Source organism: Parus major, chromosome 5 (genome assembly GCF_001522545.3).
Source record: "Parus major isolate Abel chromosome 5, Parus_major1.1, whole genome shotgun sequence".
Lineage (NCBI taxonomy): Eukaryota > Metazoa > Chordata > Aves > Passeriformes > Paridae > Parus > Parus major.
In genome coordinates, this window is record NC_031774.1 from 59,916,405 (window position 1) to 59,939,184 (window position 22,780).

The window sequence follows — 22,780 nt, forward strand, 5'->3', positions numbered from 1 at the left end:
AAAGCCAGGTTGGATGGAGCTTGGAGCAACCTTGTAGTGGAAGTGTCCCTGCTCCCAGCAGAGGGGTGGAAGGAGGTGCTGTTTGGGCATTCCAAACCAAACCATTCCATGACTTTTTAAGTAACTTTCCCCATGTGCTTTGTTGTGCTTCCTCCAGCAGAACTGAGGGAGAATTTTGGGAGCAGGGAAGCAGCCAGGCTGTGCAGAGTCTCTACCACGATTTCCTCTGGCTCTCTGGAGCACATTCCTTCGTGGTGTCTGGCTCGGGAAGGCTGGTCCATGGAAAATGCACACAGCTGCTGCAGGGAGAGGATTGCATTCCTTGGAGATGGGAGCAGTGGGATGGAGGGATGGGCCTTGGGGGCTCCCCAGGGATCCAACAAATGTGAATTTCAAACCCTAGAGAAACACACTAAAGAAAATAAAATCTATATATGAGGCAAGATGGAAAATCAATGCGTTAAAATTTAAAAATACTTCTTTTAAAATTCCACTTAAATCATCAGGCCCAATTTACCAGAATATCCTAATTATGTAATTACACGTATTACTTGAGCAGCACAGTTTTGGTTCATTTTTCAAAGTAAAGTGAGGAAGTCACTGGCCAAGTGCTTGAAATCAGGTGACTGAAGTGAAACTGGTGCTCGATCACTGTAGATGAAATTGTAGAAACAAAATTCTTATTTTCATGTGACATCTTGAAAAAGAGTCTTGTTTTCAGGTGACATCATTTACACGAGTTAATAGGTTAAAATTAAGAAAACAATAATAATAAAAAAGCCAGACCAGTTTTTTTTTCCTCTGTTCTGGCTAAAAATAAAACATGAGAGGATGAGATAACTTGCATGATTTTCAGTTATCATCTGTAATGAAGTGGCAGCATATTTCCTCTTTACTTCATCAGCAGAAGTGCAAAGCATATTTTATCTGTAACCTTTCTCATGTACCAGCACATTTAGAACTTCAATTTTTCCTCACTAAAAAAAAAACAACCCTACTAAAATGTCATTTCTGTTTATTCCAACAGAATTCCAGGTTCTGATTTTGAGTTTTCTCCTGAATTAGAGATACTGCTGATCACTATTTCATCACTATAAATAAATGCTGGGGTTTATTTTAGTAGAAACAGCTGTCCCAGTATCATAAAGAAGCATCAAATCTTACCCATCTCCCACCCCAAGAAGGTGACAATTGATACAGTCCAGATGCAAACCAAAGCTTAATTATAGAACAGAAAAAGAATCTTCTAACTCCTATTTTTAGCTAATTTTCCTTGAACTTTTTCAATTACACAACTTCTTTATTAATTCTGTTCTGGTCACTGGTTTATTTAACAATAAAGAGCAAAACACTGACCTGTTTTCTTCATCAAGGCAAATTTGTGGCTTGTTCCTCTTAATTTTGTAATTGTGAGTTCATCTCTGAGGAACTGAGATTTTAAGGAGGTGATTTCTGAACAGCTTTGTTGGAGGTAGATTTTTCTACTTAAATCTACATTTTCCACCTGAATATCTCTAGATTTTATCAGATAAATTATGATAAGGAAAAGGAGATTTTTACCTTTGGTTTGGAGGGCTTGATATAACAGTTGCAATCTCAAAATTCCATTTTTTTCCCTTTAAAATGCCAGTGGAGGCTCCTGAGTTTTGCCTTTGTCAGGTGTCACATCTCACTGTGTGATATTTATTTATCACATTATTTATCACATATGATATTTATCATATTTACAAAGCAGTAAAAATGCCTTTTCCTTTGGTAAAGAAGTAACTGATGGTCTTAAATTCTTTAGTTTTTAATTATAGAAAAGCAACTTGTCTTCAGAAATTTATTTTCTCCCTGCCTGGAAAGCCAGATTTATTTTTTTGTGTGTGTTTCTTTTTTGTTTGTTTGTTTTGGCTGGGGTTTTTTGTGTGGTTCTTGTTTTTTGGTCAGTGAAAAGGAGGCAAATAGATATTTCCTTTGAAATATTTTGGTTGTCACATCTCTTAGTTCTTTCATCTCTAAGGAATAAATAAATTCCCCTGCAGCTGATGAAATGTATAATTATTTAATGTTACTTGGGTTTGTATTCCATAATACTGTGAGAGGTATCTTTGCTGTCATGGTCTATGCATTCAGCATAAGAATACAGTAAAATTCTTTACATTTATTCTCTGTATCTTCTAGTGAATAAATCCTTTTAAAATCCATCTTGCTTTGTAGTTTAATGTATTAGAAGGTACATTTTCTTTTTTTTTTCTCCTTTCTCTTCCCTATTTTATACCCTGGCCTGTAAAGCTGTTGGGCATCTGTTCATTTTTAAGTATATCAGCAGCTCCATGGGCATTCTTTGATTTCCATGATCTTATGTTCAAAAATGTTTATTATTCCCCAGGAAAAATGAGTTATTTCCAGTAGCTTTTCAAACCACTGTAATGCACACAGTTGTGACTTGAAAAGGTTTTTTTCTGGTTTGTTTTTTTTCTCCAGCTGAGTCAAAACTGGGACCTTTTTAAATTTATTTTTTTTCTCATGTGGTATTTGTTTGTATCCTTTGTGCTGCATTAGTTGCTAAATAGTATTTTTGTGGTCAGGGTCTGTTTCTGGCTTTAGCTTTTTAGTTTTAGAAGGATGATGCCAAATATTTTGCAAAGGATTCTCTGCCAAGAAAATTTCATAGGAGAATAACCAACCTCTGCTTGGAAACACACAGATGATTTCTTTTGTTATTTTTTTTCCCCTCAAAATAAATGTTAAGTTGTGCATTGATATTTGCTTTATTATTGTTATCTTTATTGGCCCAGGCCTTTGTCCTTCAATAATTATCATCATGGATGAGAATTAAATGGTTTTAGTGGCTACTGAGACCTGCAAAACCCCTCTGCTTATACAAATCCTCAGTGTGGTTTTCTGGAGAATAAAGGGAGTTGGCCTCACATCATTAATGAGCTGTTAATCCCTTATTGCTTGAGTTAATTAGCATTGAGTAAGAAAGTGTCTGAGTGAAAGGTAGGTTCTCCTCCTCCCAATTTTCCCTGCCAGAGATAAACTATCTAAATTTCAGCAAAATAAATACATTTAAGCCTTATTTGCATTATAGCTGTGGTCAGGAGTGCCAGTGGTGGGTCTGGGATTTAGGTTTTAATTTGGAATTTATTTAAATCCTGGAGCTTCTGCATATTCTGGGCTCTGTCCTTTCAACAGGGGAAGCTGTAAATGTGGAAATAGGGAGTGACAGCTGGGAATTTTTCACCCAGCCTCGTGCTGCTGCATGTTCTGAAGGATGAGGACTGGCAGTATCCATCTGGAGAGCACCCACAAAATCAATGTTTGTCCTTGTACAATATTCAGCTCAGAGATCCAAAGCGATGGCTCTGTTGCAACTACAGAGTAAATTAGTAAAAACGAGCATGGAAATCTTCATGTTGGGTTTATCCCAAAAATCAGGCACTGCTGGTTGTAAGATCCATCTCTTTTAGTGTCTTGAATCTATAAAGTCTCTGTTTGGCAAATGGTTTCTGAAAGCCTCTGTGCTTTCCACTCTAAAGGAGTCTGGTACCACTCTCCATCTCCTGGAGGTGGAAGATTACAGGGAGAAGAATTGCCTCTGGATCTTTCTGCTTCCTAAAAGACAAACAAAAATTAGGAATGGTGTTTGGGTGTTTTCTTCCAGCAGCAAAGAGCACCCAGACATCTGCCCCAGGTGTGAGCACACTGCAGAGGGGAGTGGAGTGTCCCCATGGGGAGGGACATCTGGAGCATCACTCTGTGAGGAAAAGCTGAGGGATTTGGGGTTGTTCAGCCTAGAGAACAGAAACACTGAGGTTAATTTATTGTGGTCTTTCAGGACCTGAAGGAACAAACAAAAAAAGATGGAGAGACTTTGAGCAAGGGCTTGGAGGGACAGGACACAGGGAATGGCTTCCCACTGCCAGAGGGCAGGGTTAGATGGGATATTGGGAAGGAATTCCTGGCTGGGAGGCTCTGGAATAGAATTCCCAGAGAAGCTGTGGCTGTCCTTAGATCCCTGGAAATGTCCAAGGCCAGGCTGGATGGGGCTTGGAGCAACCTGGGCTAGTGGAAGGTGTTCCTGCCATGGCAGGGGTGAACTGAACAATCTTTAAGGTCCCTTCTAACTCAAACCATTGTGGGATTTTTGATTCTATGACAGTTGTTTATGTCTGGCAGAAATCAGCATGTCCAGTAAGATTTGCATTAACATTTGCCAGAGTTGTCCAATTTTGGGGTTTTCTAAGCTTTCCTCCTTTGTTCCTTTTACATTTTTAATCCATTCACAGACCTTCAGAGGTGAAAGAATACATTCAGCATCTTTTACAGAGACACTCTCAGCACCAAGCATGAGGGACTTAGCCAGTCTCACTCTCCTTAGGTTTTCTTGGGATGGAGCTGTGGAGAATTTTGGCTTGATTTTACTTATTTTGTATTGTATAAAAGGGGTTAAACCCCCAAATCAAGAACTGCAGCTGTGTGGGTTTGGTACAGGCACCATTTAGGGAAGAATTCATGGATTGAATGCCATTCCTAGGTGTCTCCTGAGGGTACTTTTGGGGTGTGCTGGTCTTGGGAGAGGAACCAACACACTCTACTCACTCCAAAACTGGGGAGCAGCAGTGGGAGCTGCTGGTTTTGGCTGGAGCCAGGGCAAGGAATCCTTCCCCTTGACACCATCCTGACACCGAGTTTTGGATCTGCTCTGAGCAGTTCTGGCTTGGCTCTGACCTCTCTGCTTGGGTTAACCTGCAGATTTTCAAGGATGGTTTATTTTAGAGCTTTCAGAGAGTTTGGTTTCTTTTACTAAAGTACTTTTTTAGTGTACAGAGCTGCAAAAAGCTGCGGTGTCCTCTTGTGCAGGATGGCAACTTCAAGCTCCAACTTCAAGCTCAAGGTAAACTGACTTTTAAAGAGATAAAAGATGGTAAAGAGATGGTGTTTGAGAAGAAGAAACATCTCCTTTCCAGTCATTAAGGGTATGTTGCTGATATTTGCTTTGTCCAGCTTCAGTTACAAAGCATTTTTAAAATCTGCCAGATTTATGTAAATCACAAGTGTAAGCAGAATTGTGTAGTTAATTGTAATAAACTCTAGGAATGCTTAAATTTTTTGCATTACGACATAATTCAAATTGGGTTAGAGTCCAGCAAATCACCATCCACCAAGAATTCCCTGTTTTCATGGTTTTAAGGCAGCCCATAAAATGAGAGACATTTCTTTGGGACACTTTAGCTGGGTGAGAGCTCTTGACAGTGGTAGAATTGTGAATTCAGAGATGTAGGAAGATGAATTCAAGGATCTGTTTGATGATGCTGTGAGATACAGAAAGAAAAACTCAGCACAATGGGAATTTCCACACAGAGCAGGTTAAGAATTATAAAGTGTAAGAGGTCAGAAAGCAGAGGAGCTTCTGTTTCACTCACAGGGCAGAAGGTCAGGTACCTTTTGAAGGGATATTCAGTGACTGGGGACAAGCAGAACATCGTGGAAAGTGCTGAGGGAAGCTTGGCAAGGGGTGAATAAACTGGGGAGAGCTGCCACAGGAGCTGCAATTATGATTCGATTAAACGAAGACACGCTCCAACAAACAGCTCCTCTGCTGAATGGGGCTGTTGATCCAAGGCTGGAGATGAGATGATGACGTTGGGGAGAGGAGAGGATTTCACCATGGAAATTGAAAATACTAATTTGGAGCCTGTGAGAAGGATATTGCTGCATGAATCTTCCCTTTCTCTTCCTTGGTGTTTAGGAGAAAGTGGCTGGAGGAGGACACTGAGCACACATTCAAATGTCCAAGATTCCCCTATTTTTGACTGTCTCACGTGGCTCAACCCTGTGGACCCCCTGGGCTGGAATTGTTTGGCTTGCACTCTTGAAAACCAATAAAACACAAGTGCAGAGTGCATAACTGGTTCTGAAACCAGTTCTCTGTGTTATTTCTGGTCGTTGGCTACAGAAAATGTCCTCCCCAGATCGTGTTTTCTCAGGTGTGGTGTCGGGGTGTGCGGTGGGAAGCGTCGCACACTGGGATTGCCACGGGTCTCACCTCAGGTTCCATCATCCCACAGCAGCTGTTTGGGAAGAAAATCAAGTCTCAGTGGGAAAACCCAATGATTTTTTTATGTGCAATACTACAAAACTCTCCCAACTCCCCAAAATAGTCCTACTAACAGTGCTGTCACATCAGTGGGGTGGGATGTGCTCGGTCACTACAGCAACGCAACGGGATATCAAAAAAAAATAAAAAATAAAAATAAAGGAGTATTTGTGTGTGTACTTCGTGTTTTGTTTTGATTTATTTTGAACACAGATTCCATGTGATGTTCTGCAGTGTTAGTATTCAGCTGATAAAATATTCTGGAAGAGCTGTGCTCAGTGGGATGCTGTCACTCATCCTCTGTCAGGCTGTGGGACAGCTGAAGAGGTGACCAAAAGCTGCTGCCAAGCTCTTCTTTCTCGTTAAATGAGCTCTGTAAATGACATTGAGCAAAATAAAATTTGGCTGTGGTTCACCTCATTCAGATACATTCTTGTTCATTCTTGATGGCTTGTGTTGGAGCTTTGCAATCCTTCTGCCAAAATCCCGTAGTTTTAGTTTTCATTCTGTAGGGAACGTGATCTTCAGGTTTGAGTCTAAGAAAATAAAATTGTGATCAATACTAATAAAGGGCAGAAGCTCTGTCTTCCTCTTGGAGAAAGTCTTACAGCAAATGTCTTGGGAATTTGGGATCTACTTCTGTCACGTGGAACTGGGCAATGTTGCTGATGGAGATGTGGACACCAACATTGAGTTTGTCAGCCTTTAGCATCAAATGAATTCTTAGGAGACTTTCCTATATATTGAAGGGATCAAGGCCAGAAGAATTAAAGACAATAAGACATCTAACTGATTTAATCTTCCTTAAAAGTGAAATATTAGAATTCAAAAGATATTATCGAGGTTTCTTATATATATTTTTATATATATATATATATTTCTTATATATATGTCATCTTTATGGGATAAATGCATATAAATGATTATTTTCTATGTCAATAATAGCTCACAAGATACTGAACAGGTCTGGATTATGTGGCATGAAGTAACAGCTTCCCCTGGCCTCTGGCTGGTTTCAGCTAATTTTAAGTTGAGACTTAAAATACAAAGGAAATTTCAAGGGATGAAGAGGAGGCAGGTATTTTGCTGTTGGGCTCAGAAAACATAAATAACATGTAATTTCTTAGCCTGTAGTTCCCCCTCTGCACTGCAGAAATACATGAATAAGACACACTGAGATCATTAACTAATTTTTCACATTAGGGACTTAAAATTTTGTCAGATATCATTTCCAGTCAGATTTCAGGTTTGATTCACAAAGTTGGTGGCGTTGATGCGGTGCCTTCCCGTCTGTGACTCCCTTGGTAACTGCAGAGTTCTTTTTTAAAGAAATGAGAATGATGCAAACTGCAGTGACTCGTGGGAAATGAGGATTTATTTAACTAACACATCCCAAAGTGAGCTGAGGAATCCTGAGCTGACGGTTTTCACATCTAGGCGTGTACACGGAGAACCAGTTTTTAGCCCTCGCCTTGTTGCATTTTTAATGAGAGCAGTAATTCATTATTGATGGAGTGTTCAGCTGACAGGTGGGAGAGGGGAAGGTGGAGCTGAGTGTACCTGTGCAAAGCTGCTGCAAGCCAAGAGGAGGGAACAAAAGCCTCTGGTGACATTTGCGACGTCTCTTGGGAAACATTTTGGGTGATTTGCTGCGTGCTCGCCATGCCAATGTCTAGACTGGAGATCTAAAACTATTCCTTATCTGTGAGATCCACACAAGGGTTTTGAGGATCAGGGAATACTTGGGATTTTGCCTTCGGTTCTGGCATGACAGGAGTTAATGATCACGTGTGGTCTTGGTGTCATCAGCTCAAGAATGTGTCTGGTGCAAGATGAAAGCTGTGGGACCAAAAAACACAGTGGCTCAGACAACTTGATAAGTTTAGGTCATAAATATCAACCCAGCGGGGACTTTTTAGTGTTCCAGCAGGCAAAGTTTGATGGTTGAAACCCAAAATAGTCCCATGTCCAAGCTATAGATTAAATATGAGCTTAATGGGGCTGTTGGAAAGCAGCAGGACGCGATTTAGTGGAGTTGTGTCGTGTGTGAGAGCTGAGAGCCAGGAACTGCAGTGATCCCCAGCCTGAACCTTCAGATCCCAGCCAAGCAGACCTTTGGCAGACTCCATCCATTCCTTCAGGCTTCAGCATGACAGTGGCAGTTACTGCTTGTGTGGAAAAGGAATATTTGTGAGGAATACGATCCTTTTCGTACTCCAGAAGTGAAGCTGATGCTCTGGAAACGGTGCAGGCGACTTTATCTCTGCTCCTGGATGAAAGTGTGGATAGTGGAGCATCCCTGGCTTCATTGAGTGTGTCCCTGCTGGGAACATCCCTGTTTCACACTGGTGTAACAGGACCAGAGCAATCCCAATCCTTTATCCCACTGGGATCCACCTGCTCCTTCTGCATTTTGAAGGACACCAAGGATTTTGCTGTGGTTTAAAAGCACCTGGGTGAGAAGGTGATTTCAGAAGTGGTGAATGGTTTTTTTTTTGTGGTTTGCAGATGACTCTGATTTTGTCAGCAGATGTTTGGGTCCTTTGTAGAGTTGTTCAGGTTCTCTTTGAGATCAAGTTGAGTCATATTTGAGTCCTTGGCCTGCATTTGGGCACCCATCTCATGTCTTAGCACTGCAGGCCAATCATTGGGTTGGGTTTGGTGTGGTACAGTTTGGTTTGTTTTTTTCCTGGCTGGAAAGCCTTTCCCTGTTTTGAAGCTTGACTAAGTGTTGATAAAACTGAGGGGTTAATCCTTCAAACTCTTGATTTTTCTGTTTTTAAGATTTTTTGTCCATGCACAAGAGAAGAGCTTTCTATGACTCCCTTCACAGGGTCAAATTTCCTTTACATCTTCATCTTAAATCCAAATTGATTTAACTTAACCCACTTTTCCCTCCATTTTCTCACATCCACTTCTTCACCAGATTTCAGCTGTTCGGAAAACTCTGCATATTTTTTAGGGTAAGAATGAAACAATTGGAATTAAACTCCTGTAACTCTTGGATGCTCATCCACAGTGCCTAATTAAATCAGGTTGTGTGCCTGAATAATAGTTTAGTTGTGCTGATGGTGCCTGAATGATTTAGTTACTAGAAAGTGTTCCTGAAATCCTCTCTTAAAACTTTCTATATCAGAGGTTCCTGTAACGTTTTCTTCCAGCACTGAATTCTCAGTTGAAATTTGGAGCATATCCAGAGAGGACAGTTCTGTAAAGGCTTAATTGGAGCTGCTGCTTCTTCTTCTTCTTCTGAGGAGGAGGAGGAGGAAGATTGTGGGGACCAAGGAAAGAGTTGGCAGAGTGAAGTTGTTGCTGTGACTCATCCCTGGTGTCTCTGCAGTGTCTCTCCTGCCCTCTCAGTTCCACTTTTGCTGGGCTTCAGCACCATGAGATGGGTGAACCCCTGGTGCATCCTTGAGTGCCAGAAACTTCCCTTAAAAATGGTGTTTGAGAGATGAGAACTCTCATTTCCAGGTTCAGGTCAGACATGAGGAGGAATTTCTTCCTCGAAAGAATGGTCAGGCATTGAAAAGAGCTGCCCAGGGAGATTTGGAATCCCCATCCCTGGAGGTGTCCAGGGAATTTCTGGATGTGGCTCTCAGTGCTCTGGGCTGGGTGACAAGGTGGTGACAGTCACACGTTGGATGACCTTGGAGGGCTTTTCCAATCTCAGTGATTCTGTGATTGGCTGGTAGATGTTTTAAAGTCTGGAAAGGAACTGCCAGGAGCACTCCACAATTCCGACCTGGCTGGTGCTGTTCTAATTCTAAATCCAGATTATCCTCACCCACATTGGTCTCAGCTTTGCATTATACTTGTATCAGACAACATCATATTTTTGTACAACCTGTAAGACTGTGAAGTGCCTTTGAATTATGATTAAATACATCTTAACTCTCTCATTTCAGGCTAGAAATCTTCATACAGGAGAACTGGCTGCTGTAAAAATAATCAAGTTAGAGCCTGGTAAGTTTGACATTCTTTCCTGTATTTTTGAATCGTATTTTCATTTTTTCCATGTGTTTATTTTCACCCACTGTGAAGTTCTAGACAAAAGAAGTGTTTGGGGTTGTTTTTTTTTTATAGTTTCAGTGGTTAGATGACAGGAAGCCCTGCAGGATGTACCACTGCTCTTGGCTGTGTCATGCTCACTATTTCCTTGTTTGTTCTTATCTGCCTGATCAATTGTTGCATAAAGAGATGTTGCAATTACAACGTGTTGTTAGTACAAAGAGAAGATTAGGGACAGATGGTAAATTGTGAGCTCTGAGGCAGTGAGGAGCTGGTGGGCTGTGGGAGTTGAAAGGGGGAAGGGATCAGGCAGTGATCCTAACTCCCACCAGAGGTGCACTGGGAAAACCAGAGCCCTGTTTTTGGATGTGTCATCTTCTCTAAGCTGTGCTCAGGGAGGAGGATGGCTCCTGCTGTCACTTCCCCGTGGAGTTTCTGCCACTCCTAAAAGCAGGAGACCCAGGGGATCTCTCTTGATGCCCAGGAGATTTGCTGAGCTGAAGTTCAATCTGAGTCCTGCACAGAGAGCTGAAATCTGAAATTGTGTCCTGAGTGGGAACCATAGAATCCTAGAATGGTTTATGCTGGAAGGGTCACAGAATCCCAGAGTGATTTGAGCTGGAAGAGAACTTAAAAACCATCCAGGGCTAAAGGGCCTGAGGGGAGAGTTAATTTTTATTTCTGGTTGGTTCTGTGCAGAAAAAGAAATGTGTTTAAAGGCTGAAGGTAGAAAAAGCAGGGGAGACTCGGGGTGCCTTTGTGTGACTGTGACTGCTCAGTGCCCTTGGCAGAGCAGGCCTGGGTTTATTAGGTGGACTGCAGTGATAAGGTTAATTAGGCAGTGGGAATCCCACAAACCCTGAAATGCTGCTGTGGCCAGAGTTTGGGGCAGTGGGGTTGTGCAGAGCAAACCACTCTCCCCAGCAGGGCTGTGGTGAGGCCGAGCAATGCTTTAGGGACAGAAAAAGGACAGTAATAACCTACTGCTACCTAGGTGAGAAACTTCCTCCTGCACTCTGACAGCTAATCCAAATGAAGTGTATCTGGTTTTATTCTGCATTTGAAGAACTGTTTTGGAAGCTGAAGTGAAGCAGAGGCCGAATCCTCTGTCGATAGAACTGAGGGAGGAGCAGGATTCTGCCTTTCCTGGGTGCTGCTTTAAGCACTACAGTGATAAATGCAAGACTCTGGCCCCAGTTTTAATTAGCACTGATGACCATGTCTTCTGTTTAATTATATTGGTCTGATCACCACAGGGAAGTGATTTCTTCTAGTTTGTTTTGTTTTGTTTTTTTAATCCATCTTTTAAACATTGCCAGACTGATCTCCATCCATTGCATGTACACCCACAGCCTCTTGGCAGGGATCTTGCTGGGTGTTTGGTTTTTAAAGAGGATTCACAGCATTTATTTACTTATTTATTATTCCTTTTTAGTTCTCATGTTCAAAATACTCCAGATGTTTAAAGAAATTAATAATTGGCTGCTACACACTTGAATTTTCTGACTAATTTTAAGGGTTTTAAGTGGTTTTTGAAGACTGGAAATTGCAGGGCACTATCAATTCCTGGACCAGGTCAGGAGCTGTTGGAATTACCTGTGGTGGTTTCCTGGGAAGGGCAGCCCCTCCAGACACCAGCACAAGTTCCTCTCACACAGTAGGGCGCAGCTGGAATAAAATGAATAATAAATTCCCTGAGTTAGTCAGTGGAGAAATTGGCTCCAGAAGATGAGGAGCCTCCTCCTCCTTTCATTTTCTGGAGAGGAGGATGTGTCTCATCGATGACAATTAATTAGCTGATGGAAAAATAAGAGCTCCAAACTCAACACTTGATTAATCCACAGATGGGAATTGGGAGCAAAAGACTGAAGGAGAGAATGGTCCAGAGGAGGTGAGGAATGTGTTGAATGAAAGCTGAAGGAACTGCACTCAATAAAATGGCAGGATTTGAGGAGATTCAGGATATTGCTGTCATGGCAGGGGGGAATCCTGGTTTATTCCTGTTCCTCCCTCATCTCCTGCAGGTAGTGAGCAAGTACCCAAAGAGACTCCAGCTGGAAACAGATCCCAGCATGGATCTGTATTTTATTTCATCAGCTCTTACCTTTGTCTCTTCTCCAGACAAAGAAAACAAACTCAGCTTCAAAGGTTGCTGTCATTAATTTATTTGAATTTGGGGCAGTTCTCTAGGTCTGCTCCCACAGTCACTTGGAGTCAAAATAATGTTTTTCCCTTTTTTTTTATTATTTTTTTTCATTTTTTTGGCATAGACTTTGGAGAGCATTAGGCAAAAGTATTATGGCACGCTAATGACATTTCCCAGCATTCCCTGAGTACAAATGCTTCAAATAATTTGGGAGCCAATTCTATTTCAGAAACTAATCCAACTGTACTCAGCAGCATAGCAGCCAAAACTGTCTGAAACACTAAAGCCTCTTCCTTCTATGGGTTTAGCAGATGAATTGAGAGGGGACTCAATACAAAGAGGGAATTATTTGCCAGTGGATTTTGCAGCCATGGAACTTTCTCCCTGGGAGAATATCATAAAAATATTTTTAAATATGCTAATGTCTGTTTAAAATACTGCTGTCAGGATAAATAATGCCCTCTGTCACGTTCAACACCTTCTGTGAGGTTACAGAAGAATCTCACTGCTGGGTTTGGTTGGATTTTTTTGGTCCAATGATTGCATTTTCCATTTGAAATCCCAGAAATAGCCAGTTACCTATTTCAAGTTGGATCTTCAACTGGACACAGAGGAGGCAGAGTCATCCAGAGGTGTGAGGAGCTATGCTTGGTGCATTCTGAGCCAGGTCTGCTTCATGAGGTGTGTGTTGAATCCCGTGCTTCAGCCAGCTCAGGAAGGAGATTTTGCACACAGGAGCACGGCCACGGGGCTGAGTCGGGCTCAGAAGGGGGTCTGGCCCCTCTGGACCACGAGAGCAGCACAGAACCTCCAGGGACTGGGACAAGGCAGCCTCATTTTCCATACAAACAATTCCCTAAGGATGACATGAGCTGCGAAGAAGAACCAGCCTGAGGCTGATTTAAACTAAGCCTGAGGCTGATTTAAACTAAGCCTGAGGCTGATTTAAACTAAGCCTGCTGGGCTTGAACTGCTGTTGGCAGCACCTGGGGTTGAAGAAATATGAAAATAACTTCTCATTACGGCACAAACCTTCCATGGCTCGTGCTGTGCAGCCTGGTTGGGTTTGGGATCGTGTCTGGGGCCGAGTGCCTGAGGTTCCAGGTGTTCAAAAGCCTGGAATGTGGCCTGTGTGTCCCATTCCATGTCCCACGTGGTGCTGCCACAGCCTCAAAGCTGCTCAAACCCACACAGAGCAAAGCTGAGGCAGCATGGACTTCAAATCCAGAGTGCCAAACATTTTAATTACATTCAACTTGTTGAAATGGGGTCAGATTTTACTTTGCATCCTTATAATGAATTTATAATCCACTGTTCTTCTTAAGAAATGTGTGGATCCAGAGCAGGATCCAGGTAGTGTGAGTTTTCACTTAAAACAGTTTCTGGGATGGGGAAAGTCGACAGAAGAGGTTGTGGTGGGGGAAGGAAGTGCTACAAGTAGGGAAGGAGCTGGAAAGTCACACATTTTAGTTGGAAAGTAATGCAGAGTGTGACACTCGGGGTGAATTAGGAGAATAAATCATTTGGCAAAAATACATCAAGAAAAATAGCAATAGTGAAGAGGGAGAGTGAAAATGAAAGGCTGAGCTGTACAGCAGTGGGTAGGTAAGGCAAGGAGGGAGGAAAAGAAACTGCCAAGAGAGAGGAATCCCAGAATCCCTGAATGATTTGGGCTGGAAAGGACCTTAAAAATCATCCCAATGCACCCTCTGCCATGGGCAGGGACACCTTCCACTGTCCCTGGTTGCTCCAAGCCCTGTTCACCCTTACCTTGGACCCTCCAGGACTGGGACAGCCACAGCTTCTCTGGGCAATATCAATTAGATGTTTAGATGGCTGCTCATAAACTGGACCCAAGCAGGGCAGAAGAGAAAATCCACAGGGAAATTGTTCTGGTGATGGACCAGAACACTCCAAACTCTCATGTGTGCTCCTTGCTGTGGAGCTCCTGGCAGCACATCACCCTCAGAAATGTTTTGTATCAGCAGAGAGATTATGAAGACCATCAGTGGTTAGCTGTTGGCAGCTCCATGCCCAGCAGGAAAATCTGCTGGTGGAAACATCACTGTTTCCAAATAGCTGCTTGGAATCAAGTTTCTTAAGTTTCAAGTTTGGGGAATTTAAATTTTTTCTGTCAGACTGCAGGTTTCCATGAATCCTGTGAAAAGCAGTCTGCATAAAACAGCATATAAAAAAAATATATAGAAGATATGGATAAAACAGGATGAAGGATCCTGTATTTTATCAGCACAGCCTGAACCTGAAATAAGAAATGTTTGAGGAATGGTCCCAGGGTTGCAATGGTTTGACCCTGCTTTTTGTCCTTCAGCATCCCTTACAAGTGTCCCTCCAATCCTGCTGTTAATGTCATCTCATTTTTAAATGGCAAATGTTAACTATAGTATTAAAAATCTGTAGTTATAGATTATAAATATATAAATTATAAATATATATTTATAATATACTGTACTCTTTATTAGATATATATTATACTATATAATATGTATTGTGTATGATATTTAATAATATATATCTGTATTTATAATCTGTAATTTTAACTATAGTATTAAAAATCTCCAATCTTCATTATAGTATTAAAAATCCCAGCTCAGGCTGCCTGGAGAGGTTTGGGAGTCACATCTTCATGTCCATCAGTGTGGTGGGTGAGGGAGTGGACAGGAGTGCTGCACCTTGAAGGTCTGGCCTCTTCCAATGTGCCTGTGTCCCACCCTCTGGTGACACTGGGATGTCTCTGAGTGCCATCACTTCTGTCCCTCCCTCTGCTCCCACACAGCACCAGCCCCGTGATGCAGCTCTGAAGTGATGCAGAATAAACCAATTTAAAACAAAACCAAGGAATTTCTCCCCCCAAAACTCACCTTTTGGATTCACAGCTCTTCCCAGCAATAGTTGTGACAAGGGACCCGGGGTCTTCTTGCAGGGTGGGACCACTCAGAGCACGTGAAAATATGTGTAGGAATAAAGTTGAGTAAAAACCATGAGGATCAGGAATGCCCAAAGGCCCAGGAGTGCTGTGTGATAGGCACTGGAGCCATCAGAGCCTTCCCATGCTCTCCACCTGCTCTCCATTCAGGAAAACTCAGCAGGATCTCTCTACATTCCAGCTCTACATAGAATTATAGAATCGCAGAATGGTTTGGGTGTGAAGGGACCTTTAATCTCATCCCATTCCACCCCTGCCATGGCAGGGACACCTTCCACTATCCCAGGCTGCTCCAAGCCCTGTCCAGCCTGGCCTTGGGCACTTCCAGGGATCCAGGGGCAGCCACAGCTTCTCTGGGCACCCTGTGCCAGGGCCTGCCCACCCTCCCAGCCAGGAATTCCCAATTCCCAATATCCCATCCATCCCTGCCCTCTGGCACTGGGAGCCATTCCCTGGCTCCTGTCCCTCCATCCCTTGTCCCCAGTCCCACTCCAGCTCTCCTGGAGCCCCTTCAGGCCCTGCAAGGGGCTCTGAGCTCTCCCTGGATCCTTCTCCTCTCCAGGTGAACATTCCCAGCTCTCCCAGCCTCTCACATGGATGAGCTCTGCAATAGAATAATTCACAGCTCTTGATGTGCCACCAATTTCCTCTGTGATCTCCCATTTAAAAACAGATTTATCATGAATAAATGATTCAGGACAGCAGGAACCCACAGCCCTTACCTTGCTCAGCTTCTGGGATGGGCTCAGATCCCACCCCACAACAGGGCTGTGGCTTCCTGCAGTCCCCTCCCTGCCAGCTGGGGACAAACAGAATAATCTGTTCAAGGAGAATATTCCATTGTGTCCCTCTCTGCAGAGGTAAAATTCCACAAAAACTGAGGAGGCTGCAGTGACTCAATCCCTGCTCGTGGGCCTTGCAGCATTCCCCTGATGGATGTTCCTGCCTGGTGTGCCACACTTCCCAAAACTGCCAACATGTGAGCAGGCAAAACCCAATTTTCCCAATTCCCTGTTACCATCAAATCCCTGACAGCTAAAACAGATCTCTTTGTATGGATATTTTGTCACCTTTGGTCTGATTCTTTTTATCTTGCTGTCTCCCTCTCATTGAAGTATTTTCTACAAATTCTGTCTGGTTTTTTCCCTGCTATCCAAGGATATTTAATTTTTGCCCTATTCCAGCATTTCTTGCCAAGATTAATACTCCAGCTGCCTGGAAATTCTGAATTGGTTTGTTTTGTATTCATTCTTGTCATCTTTGAGCAGCTATACGTCTTCTCTCCTATCTCTATGTCTCATCTTTCAGAATAATTTCCTCCATATTTTTGCCAAACTTTTCTCATGGATAACTTCTTTCCATGAGTTTGCTACTTCTGAATCTGCTCCCTTTCTTTTTTCTCTTCCAAACCCTTTTTTTCCCCCTTTCTCTATAAGTAACCCTCATTTCTTGCATGAATTCTTCATTTATGAATAGTAAACCACAAGATCATCTTTGCTGTCTCCCTCTGCTACAGCCAGGATCATTCCAAGTCATTCCTGGTGGGTTTTTGTGGACCATTTTCTTCTTTTTTTATTTCATTTGTTGGAAATTTCACAGATTCCCATCCCTGATATTACTCCAGTAGGAAAACCTTTTCATCTGTACAGGGAATGTAGATTAAGGCAATTTAATCCCATTGCTAATTGTCCTATTACAAAACTGGAGACAGATTATCCCTTCTCCCCACTTCCTTGCTATATTTTATATGCATGGAGGTTGTTATCTTTTCACTGTCAGACCTTTTCTAGCCCAAATCTCTGCATTCCCTTAATTTTTCCCCCATTAGTCACAGTTCCTAGAACTGCTTGGCTGGTGCCCCACGCTCAGAAGAGCAATCCATGTGCAGCTTCAGCTTTTTTTCCAAGGTTTTGCTGTTTTGGGGATGCTTGGGGATGATTTTCACATGGGTCAGGATTCAGCTGTGCTGAAAGGCTGCAGCTGATGTTTCAAGGATTCTTTGATTTGAAGAGGCCACTGGGATTTGGCACTGGACAACGGGGAGTGGAGAAAGATGGGATTTTTTCAGTGTGGGGTGGGAAGATTTTGCTTTCAACATTGTTTAGATTTGACTTTCTTGAAAATACTTGAGTAGTTTGAAAATGCTCCAGTTGTTGTCTGTGAGAATTCAACGATTTCCCTGAGGAAGTTTCGTTGGAGAAATGGGAGGAATGAATCCACGAGGTTTAAACTCGAATTAAAGAATCTTATAAAAATGAATGAGAAGGACTTTGAACAATGGGGAATGGCTTTAAACTGGGAAAGGGTAGATTTAGGTTGGATATTGGGAAGGAATTCCTGGCTGGGAGGGTGGGAAGCCCTGGCACAGGGTGCCCAGAGCAGCTGTGGCTGCCCCTGGGTCCCTGGAAGTGCCCAAAATCAGGCTGGACAGAGCTTGGAGCAAACTGGGATAGGGAAAGGTGTCCCTGGGCATGGCAGGAGCTGGAATGGGATGGGATTTAAGTTCCCTTCCAACCAACCCATTCCATACTTCTCTAAACTCAGGAATCCTTCACTCACAGTGATCATTTATAAGCAGGATGTGTGAATCCAAGCAAAGTTGTAGCTGCAAGGTAACCCCTAAACCAAGCCCAGTGTGAAATTTGTGCTAAATTTATGGAAGTTGTGTTGCCTTTTCGCTTTTTCATTGGTTAAAAAAATACTACTGGTGTTTATAAAAAGCCTCTTGACATTTGAAACTTCTCTACTACTGTTTTCCTGCCCCAGTGAAGTGTTCCTCCATATAATTCAACATCAAGAAGCCCTTGAGGATTTACTTAAATCAGTCAGGGGTGGATTCTTGTGAGTAGGTTCCCTTTTACCTTTGTATTTTGTAGTTATTTTCTTCAATAAAAGCCTGGCAGCCACTGAGACATAAAGGTTGTGATAATTTATTTTATACCACACTGGTACTTTTGCCAGTGACACTGTTCTCAGGGAAGCTGCCTCAAAGCTCAGCAAATATAAACATCTATTTTAAAAGAGCTTATTAAAAAATATTAGCTGTGCTGCTACTTAAATAAACACACAAAGAATTCAATTTACAGCAGTGCTTGAGTCCTCTTGGACTTGTCAAAATCATCTAAATTAAAGGGAACAGGATAAAGCACTTTGTGTTTTCTGGGTTGGACATCCCTGACTTTAATATAGGAGGGAATTTTACTGAGGAAACTTTAAACAAAAGTAAACATCCCAGAATAATTTGGGTTGCAAGAGACATTAAAGCTCATCCCATTCCAGATCCTGCCATGCCCAGGGACACTTTCCACCATCCCAGGTTTCTCCAAGCCTTGTCCAGCCTGGCCTTGGACACTCCCAGGGATCCTGGGGCATCCACAGTGCCAGGGCCTCACAACCCTCCCAGGGAAGAATTTCATCCTCATATCCCATTTAAATATCCCTTTCTTCAGCTTAAAGCCATTCCCCTTTGTCCTTCCATGCCAAAGGATGAATAAAGTTCATAATATAGAAAATATGAAAGCAGAGCTGCCGGGTTTGAGTGCAGGATTCTGGGGGAAATTCTCTCAGGGGATTTATTATCTATAGAAATGCAGATATAATTGCATCTCTGAAATGATGGCTTTTTTAATTTATAAAAAAATACTCTTTTAGGTTAAAGTGTCAGAAACATACCCTACTCATAATGGATTTTTCAGTAGATCCTTTTTTTTTTCTGAAAAAAAAAAATATATTTAGGATGTGCCAATGAGGCAGCTGTGAGTCAGCTCCATCCAGGTCCCTTGGGAATTAAATATTCCTCATAACCACCCTATGGAATGTGGGCTCCACTTCTCCAGCCTTTCTGGAATTAGCTTCCAACAATCCTCACTCCTGTTTGGAGCAGCTGGATGGAAATCAAGATTGAAATGTGAATTTTGAATTTATTCCTTCCCTGGATCCCTGTGCTGCTTTCCCAGAGCTCTCTGAACTCATGGATCACTCTCAGACCAGCCCTGCTCTGTGGATCTTCAAGGAATATTTCTCACAATATTTCTCACAATATTTCTCACAATATTTCTCACAAATAAGCCTCACAAAAGCGCAGAACAGGGAATTCAGCTGGGGGTGATGGGCTCAGAAGGGCTTGGCCGGGATCCAGGCCCTTGGCATGTTTTCCCAAATTTCTTTACATCCCTCCAGACCTCTCAGAAGGTTCAGCAGTTCCTGATGTAACCCTGGCTGTTTCCTGTTTTTCAGGAGATGACTTCTCACTGATCCAGCAAGAGATCTATATGGTTAAAGAATGCAAACATTGCAACATAGTCGCTTATTTTGGGAGTTATCTCAGGTAAATCCCATTTTTTATATCAACATTCCTGCTGCTTCTCTCCTAAAACAGTCCCAGTCTGGTTTAATCCTTGGATCCTCATTAAATCTTCTTCCAGAGGTTGAATTGCTCTTGTTTTGTTGGTTTTTTTTTTTAAAGCCAACCCAATTTAAAAAACAAAAGTGACTAATATTTTGTTTTCTCTGCTGGCCAAAAGGCTGGAATATTTTTATCACTAGGAACAGAAAGAAATTTTTCCCTTGGAGACTCTTGCAGCATATCCAGTCCTACTCACACATTTATCAGTTCTAATAGAAAATCAGAATTTTTTCTCTAGAGCAGTATTGCCTTTGGATATTTTATTTAATTAGAGTTGTCTGGGCTATGAAAATATGGCTGGGGAGTTAAAAATCTGAGCTGCTGATTTTTCATTTTTCACAGTTCTGGTTAAAAATAGAGGCAGAACCAAGGTTGTGTCAGCTCACTGCACCTTCCATTAAAGATTATACAGGAAATCAGGGAATATTCTCCATTTCTGTGGAATTCTGCCATTTATCCATTGGCTCTGTGGGAATATAAATCTACAATTTCCCTGCTTGGTTTTCTTTTTCTATGAAATTTCATCTTTAGGTTTCTTGGAGGGGCTGCATTTAAATAATCCCTGCAGCCCAAATGGATTCAACTGGAATTAAATGAATTTCTAATTCCCCATTTTGGAGGGCATGAAGAGTTTTTTTTTTTAGATATAACAGGGTAATTTCAATTTAAGACTGAAACACCGAGTTTAATTTGATATTTAATGTCATTATGCTAATAGCAGATAAATTTCAGTTAAAGCACCACCTCTGATGTTTGATAATGTTTAAATATTTCTCAGGGACTTTGCCATAAAATTTTTGTTTTAATTGGTGAAAATATATATTGATAACATGAAAATTTATATTAACAACACATGAATTAATAACAGTGTAACTGCTGTATCAGAATGTGTATTTTTAACAGAGAGTGATGAAGACTAATAGAAAATAATTAAAATAATGGTGATTAACTCTGTTCTGCATCCAGATCTATCAGCTTCTGATGTCTGTGTTTTAATTTTGTTTTGGTAGCCGTGAGAAGCTGTGGATATGCATGGAATACTGTGGTGGGGGATCCCTCCAGGACATTTACCATGGTACTTGGACACTTATTTTCATATTTTTTACTTTGGGAAGCTTTCTGCAAACAGAAAAATAAATAATAAACCTACAGGGAACAATTGGCACTGCTGTGAGGGGTTTGTGGGGCATAAATGGTGTTTTTTAGCTACAGTCAGTAGATTTTGAAAGCACTTTCCAGGTTAAAAAATTGATATTAAAATTGACATTTTAATATTGACATAATATTTGAATAAATTTGGCATGATATGATATTATATTATATATGCTATTATATGATATATTATATATGATATATGATATATGATATGATATGATATGATATTATATTATATTATGTTATATTATATGATATTATATTATATTATATTACATTCTATTACATTCTATTTTGCTATATTTTACTATATTTTATTATATATTATTATAATTATATATTATTATATATTACTATATAATAGTATTATATATTATATATTATTATATATAATATAATTTATATATATTCAAATATATCAAAAATTGTTGACATAATATTTGAATATTTAACATTTTATGGCAGAACAGTTGGATATGGGCACCGTGCATGGGGTGTGGAAGCAATTTTCATTAGGAAATCTCAAAATTTGATCTTCAAAGGGGAAAAATTACTCTTATTCCTGCCCCTATGAAATATCATGTCACTCTTGTATTATTTTCTTCCCTGAAGTTTCATCTGGAGTTGTTGCTGCTGTAGAATAATTTATTGGAGTTGTTGGAAAAGCAGTTGCTCTGTCTTTAAATGATAACACTGATTTTTTGGATGCCTGAGCTCTTTCTGCTTCATTTTTCACCTATTCACAAACCCTTTAAAACAATTCCAAGCCCCTCAGGTAGTCCTTGATATGAAATATTATTTATTTTATTATTTAGCAGAATAAAAGAATATTTTATTCTGCTAAAATATTAGCAAAAGTCACTTTTAAGTTTGCTGACAATACAGATTACTGCAAAATTCACTGGTAAAATAATAATTATGTTCTGTGAAAACAGATTTTCTTCTCACTATTGTCTTCTTTCATGGTGTTGTTGGGGTTGTTTTTTATTTTACAGAAAGCCTTTCTGTAAAACAAGCAAACAAACCCCTCCTTTCAGCTCAGTGTACAATACAGATCATGTAAAACCAGCCTTTAACTTTGGCAATGAGAAGTCACTTTTTGGCTGCTTTACAATGTTAATTTATGTGCTCTGTGTTGTAAAGTTAATTTTTGAATCTTTATTTCCAGTAACAGGACCTCTGTCAGAGTTGCAAATTGCTTATGTGTGCAGAGAAACCCTACAGGTAATGTACTCCTGCACAATAAAGTGTTTATTTTGTATAAATAGATATAGAAAATGAGTTCAGTTCCAGCACTTCTATTGGGAATCAAGCAGAAACCAATTAACCATGGTAATCTGTTATTTTCCATACTGTAAATAAAATAAAAATGACCAAGAAATTCTAGTGTGATATAGTGCAAATATTTGCTTAAATTTTGAACTGCCTGCCCACCATGTACAAGTAAATTTAATGATGTCTGGGGCTAAAATGCTGCCACCAGATAAATAAAATTCTCTTTCATTTTATGACTGTTGATAGCAAAGAAATACAAGATGAAGCATCCCTTATCTGCAAATCTCAAATGTCTTCACTTTCAAATAAAATAGATAGAAAAAAATTAAATTTATTAAATGGAACTGGCTTTGTAGGATGTTAACAAATGAATAATTCATTGTGTCTTTTATTTCCAGGGTCTTGCTTATTTACACATGAAGGGCAAAATGCACAGAGATATAAAGGTAACTTGGAACCTTGAGAAATTTATCTTACACTTCCAAGTACAGGCAAAATATTCCTGGTAAATAATTTAATTAAATATTTAATTAACTAAATTTAATTCTTTTTGTTTTAGGGTGCAAACATCCTCCTGACAGACCATGGAGATGTTAAATTGGGTGAGTTGCCTGAGCTTTGGAATTTGGAATTAATGGATTTAAAAGCTGTGTGGATGTGGCACTTGGGGACATGGGGAATAGCTGCACTCCAATAATAATTTATAATTTATAATTTATAAATAATAATGATAATGATAATGATAATGATGATGAT

The 22,780-nt window shown here is 40.7% G+C and overlaps 1 protein-coding gene across 2 annotated transcripts in view; it reads left to right on the forward strand.

Annotated features, from left to right (window-relative positions):
* The window catches only part of MAP4K5 (mitogen-activated protein kinase kinase kinase kinase 5), a 56,840-nt gene that overhangs the window by 8,908 nt on the left and 25,152 nt on the right, over positions 1–22,780 (forward strand). For both annotated transcript variants that reach the window (XM_015630991.3, XM_015630992.1), the window contains exons 2-7: positions 9,997–10,054; positions 19,426–19,516; positions 20,605–20,669; positions 21,918–21,973; positions 22,423–22,470; positions 22,584–22,626. In XM_015630991.3, coding sequence (XP_015486477.1) covers positions 9,997–10,054; positions 19,426–19,516; positions 20,605–20,669; positions 21,918–21,973; positions 22,423–22,470; positions 22,584–22,626 — 361 coding nt within the window. The remainder of the gene's footprint in view (positions 1–9,996; positions 10,055–19,425; positions 19,517–20,604; positions 20,670–21,917; positions 21,974–22,422; positions 22,471–22,583; positions 22,627–22,780) is intronic.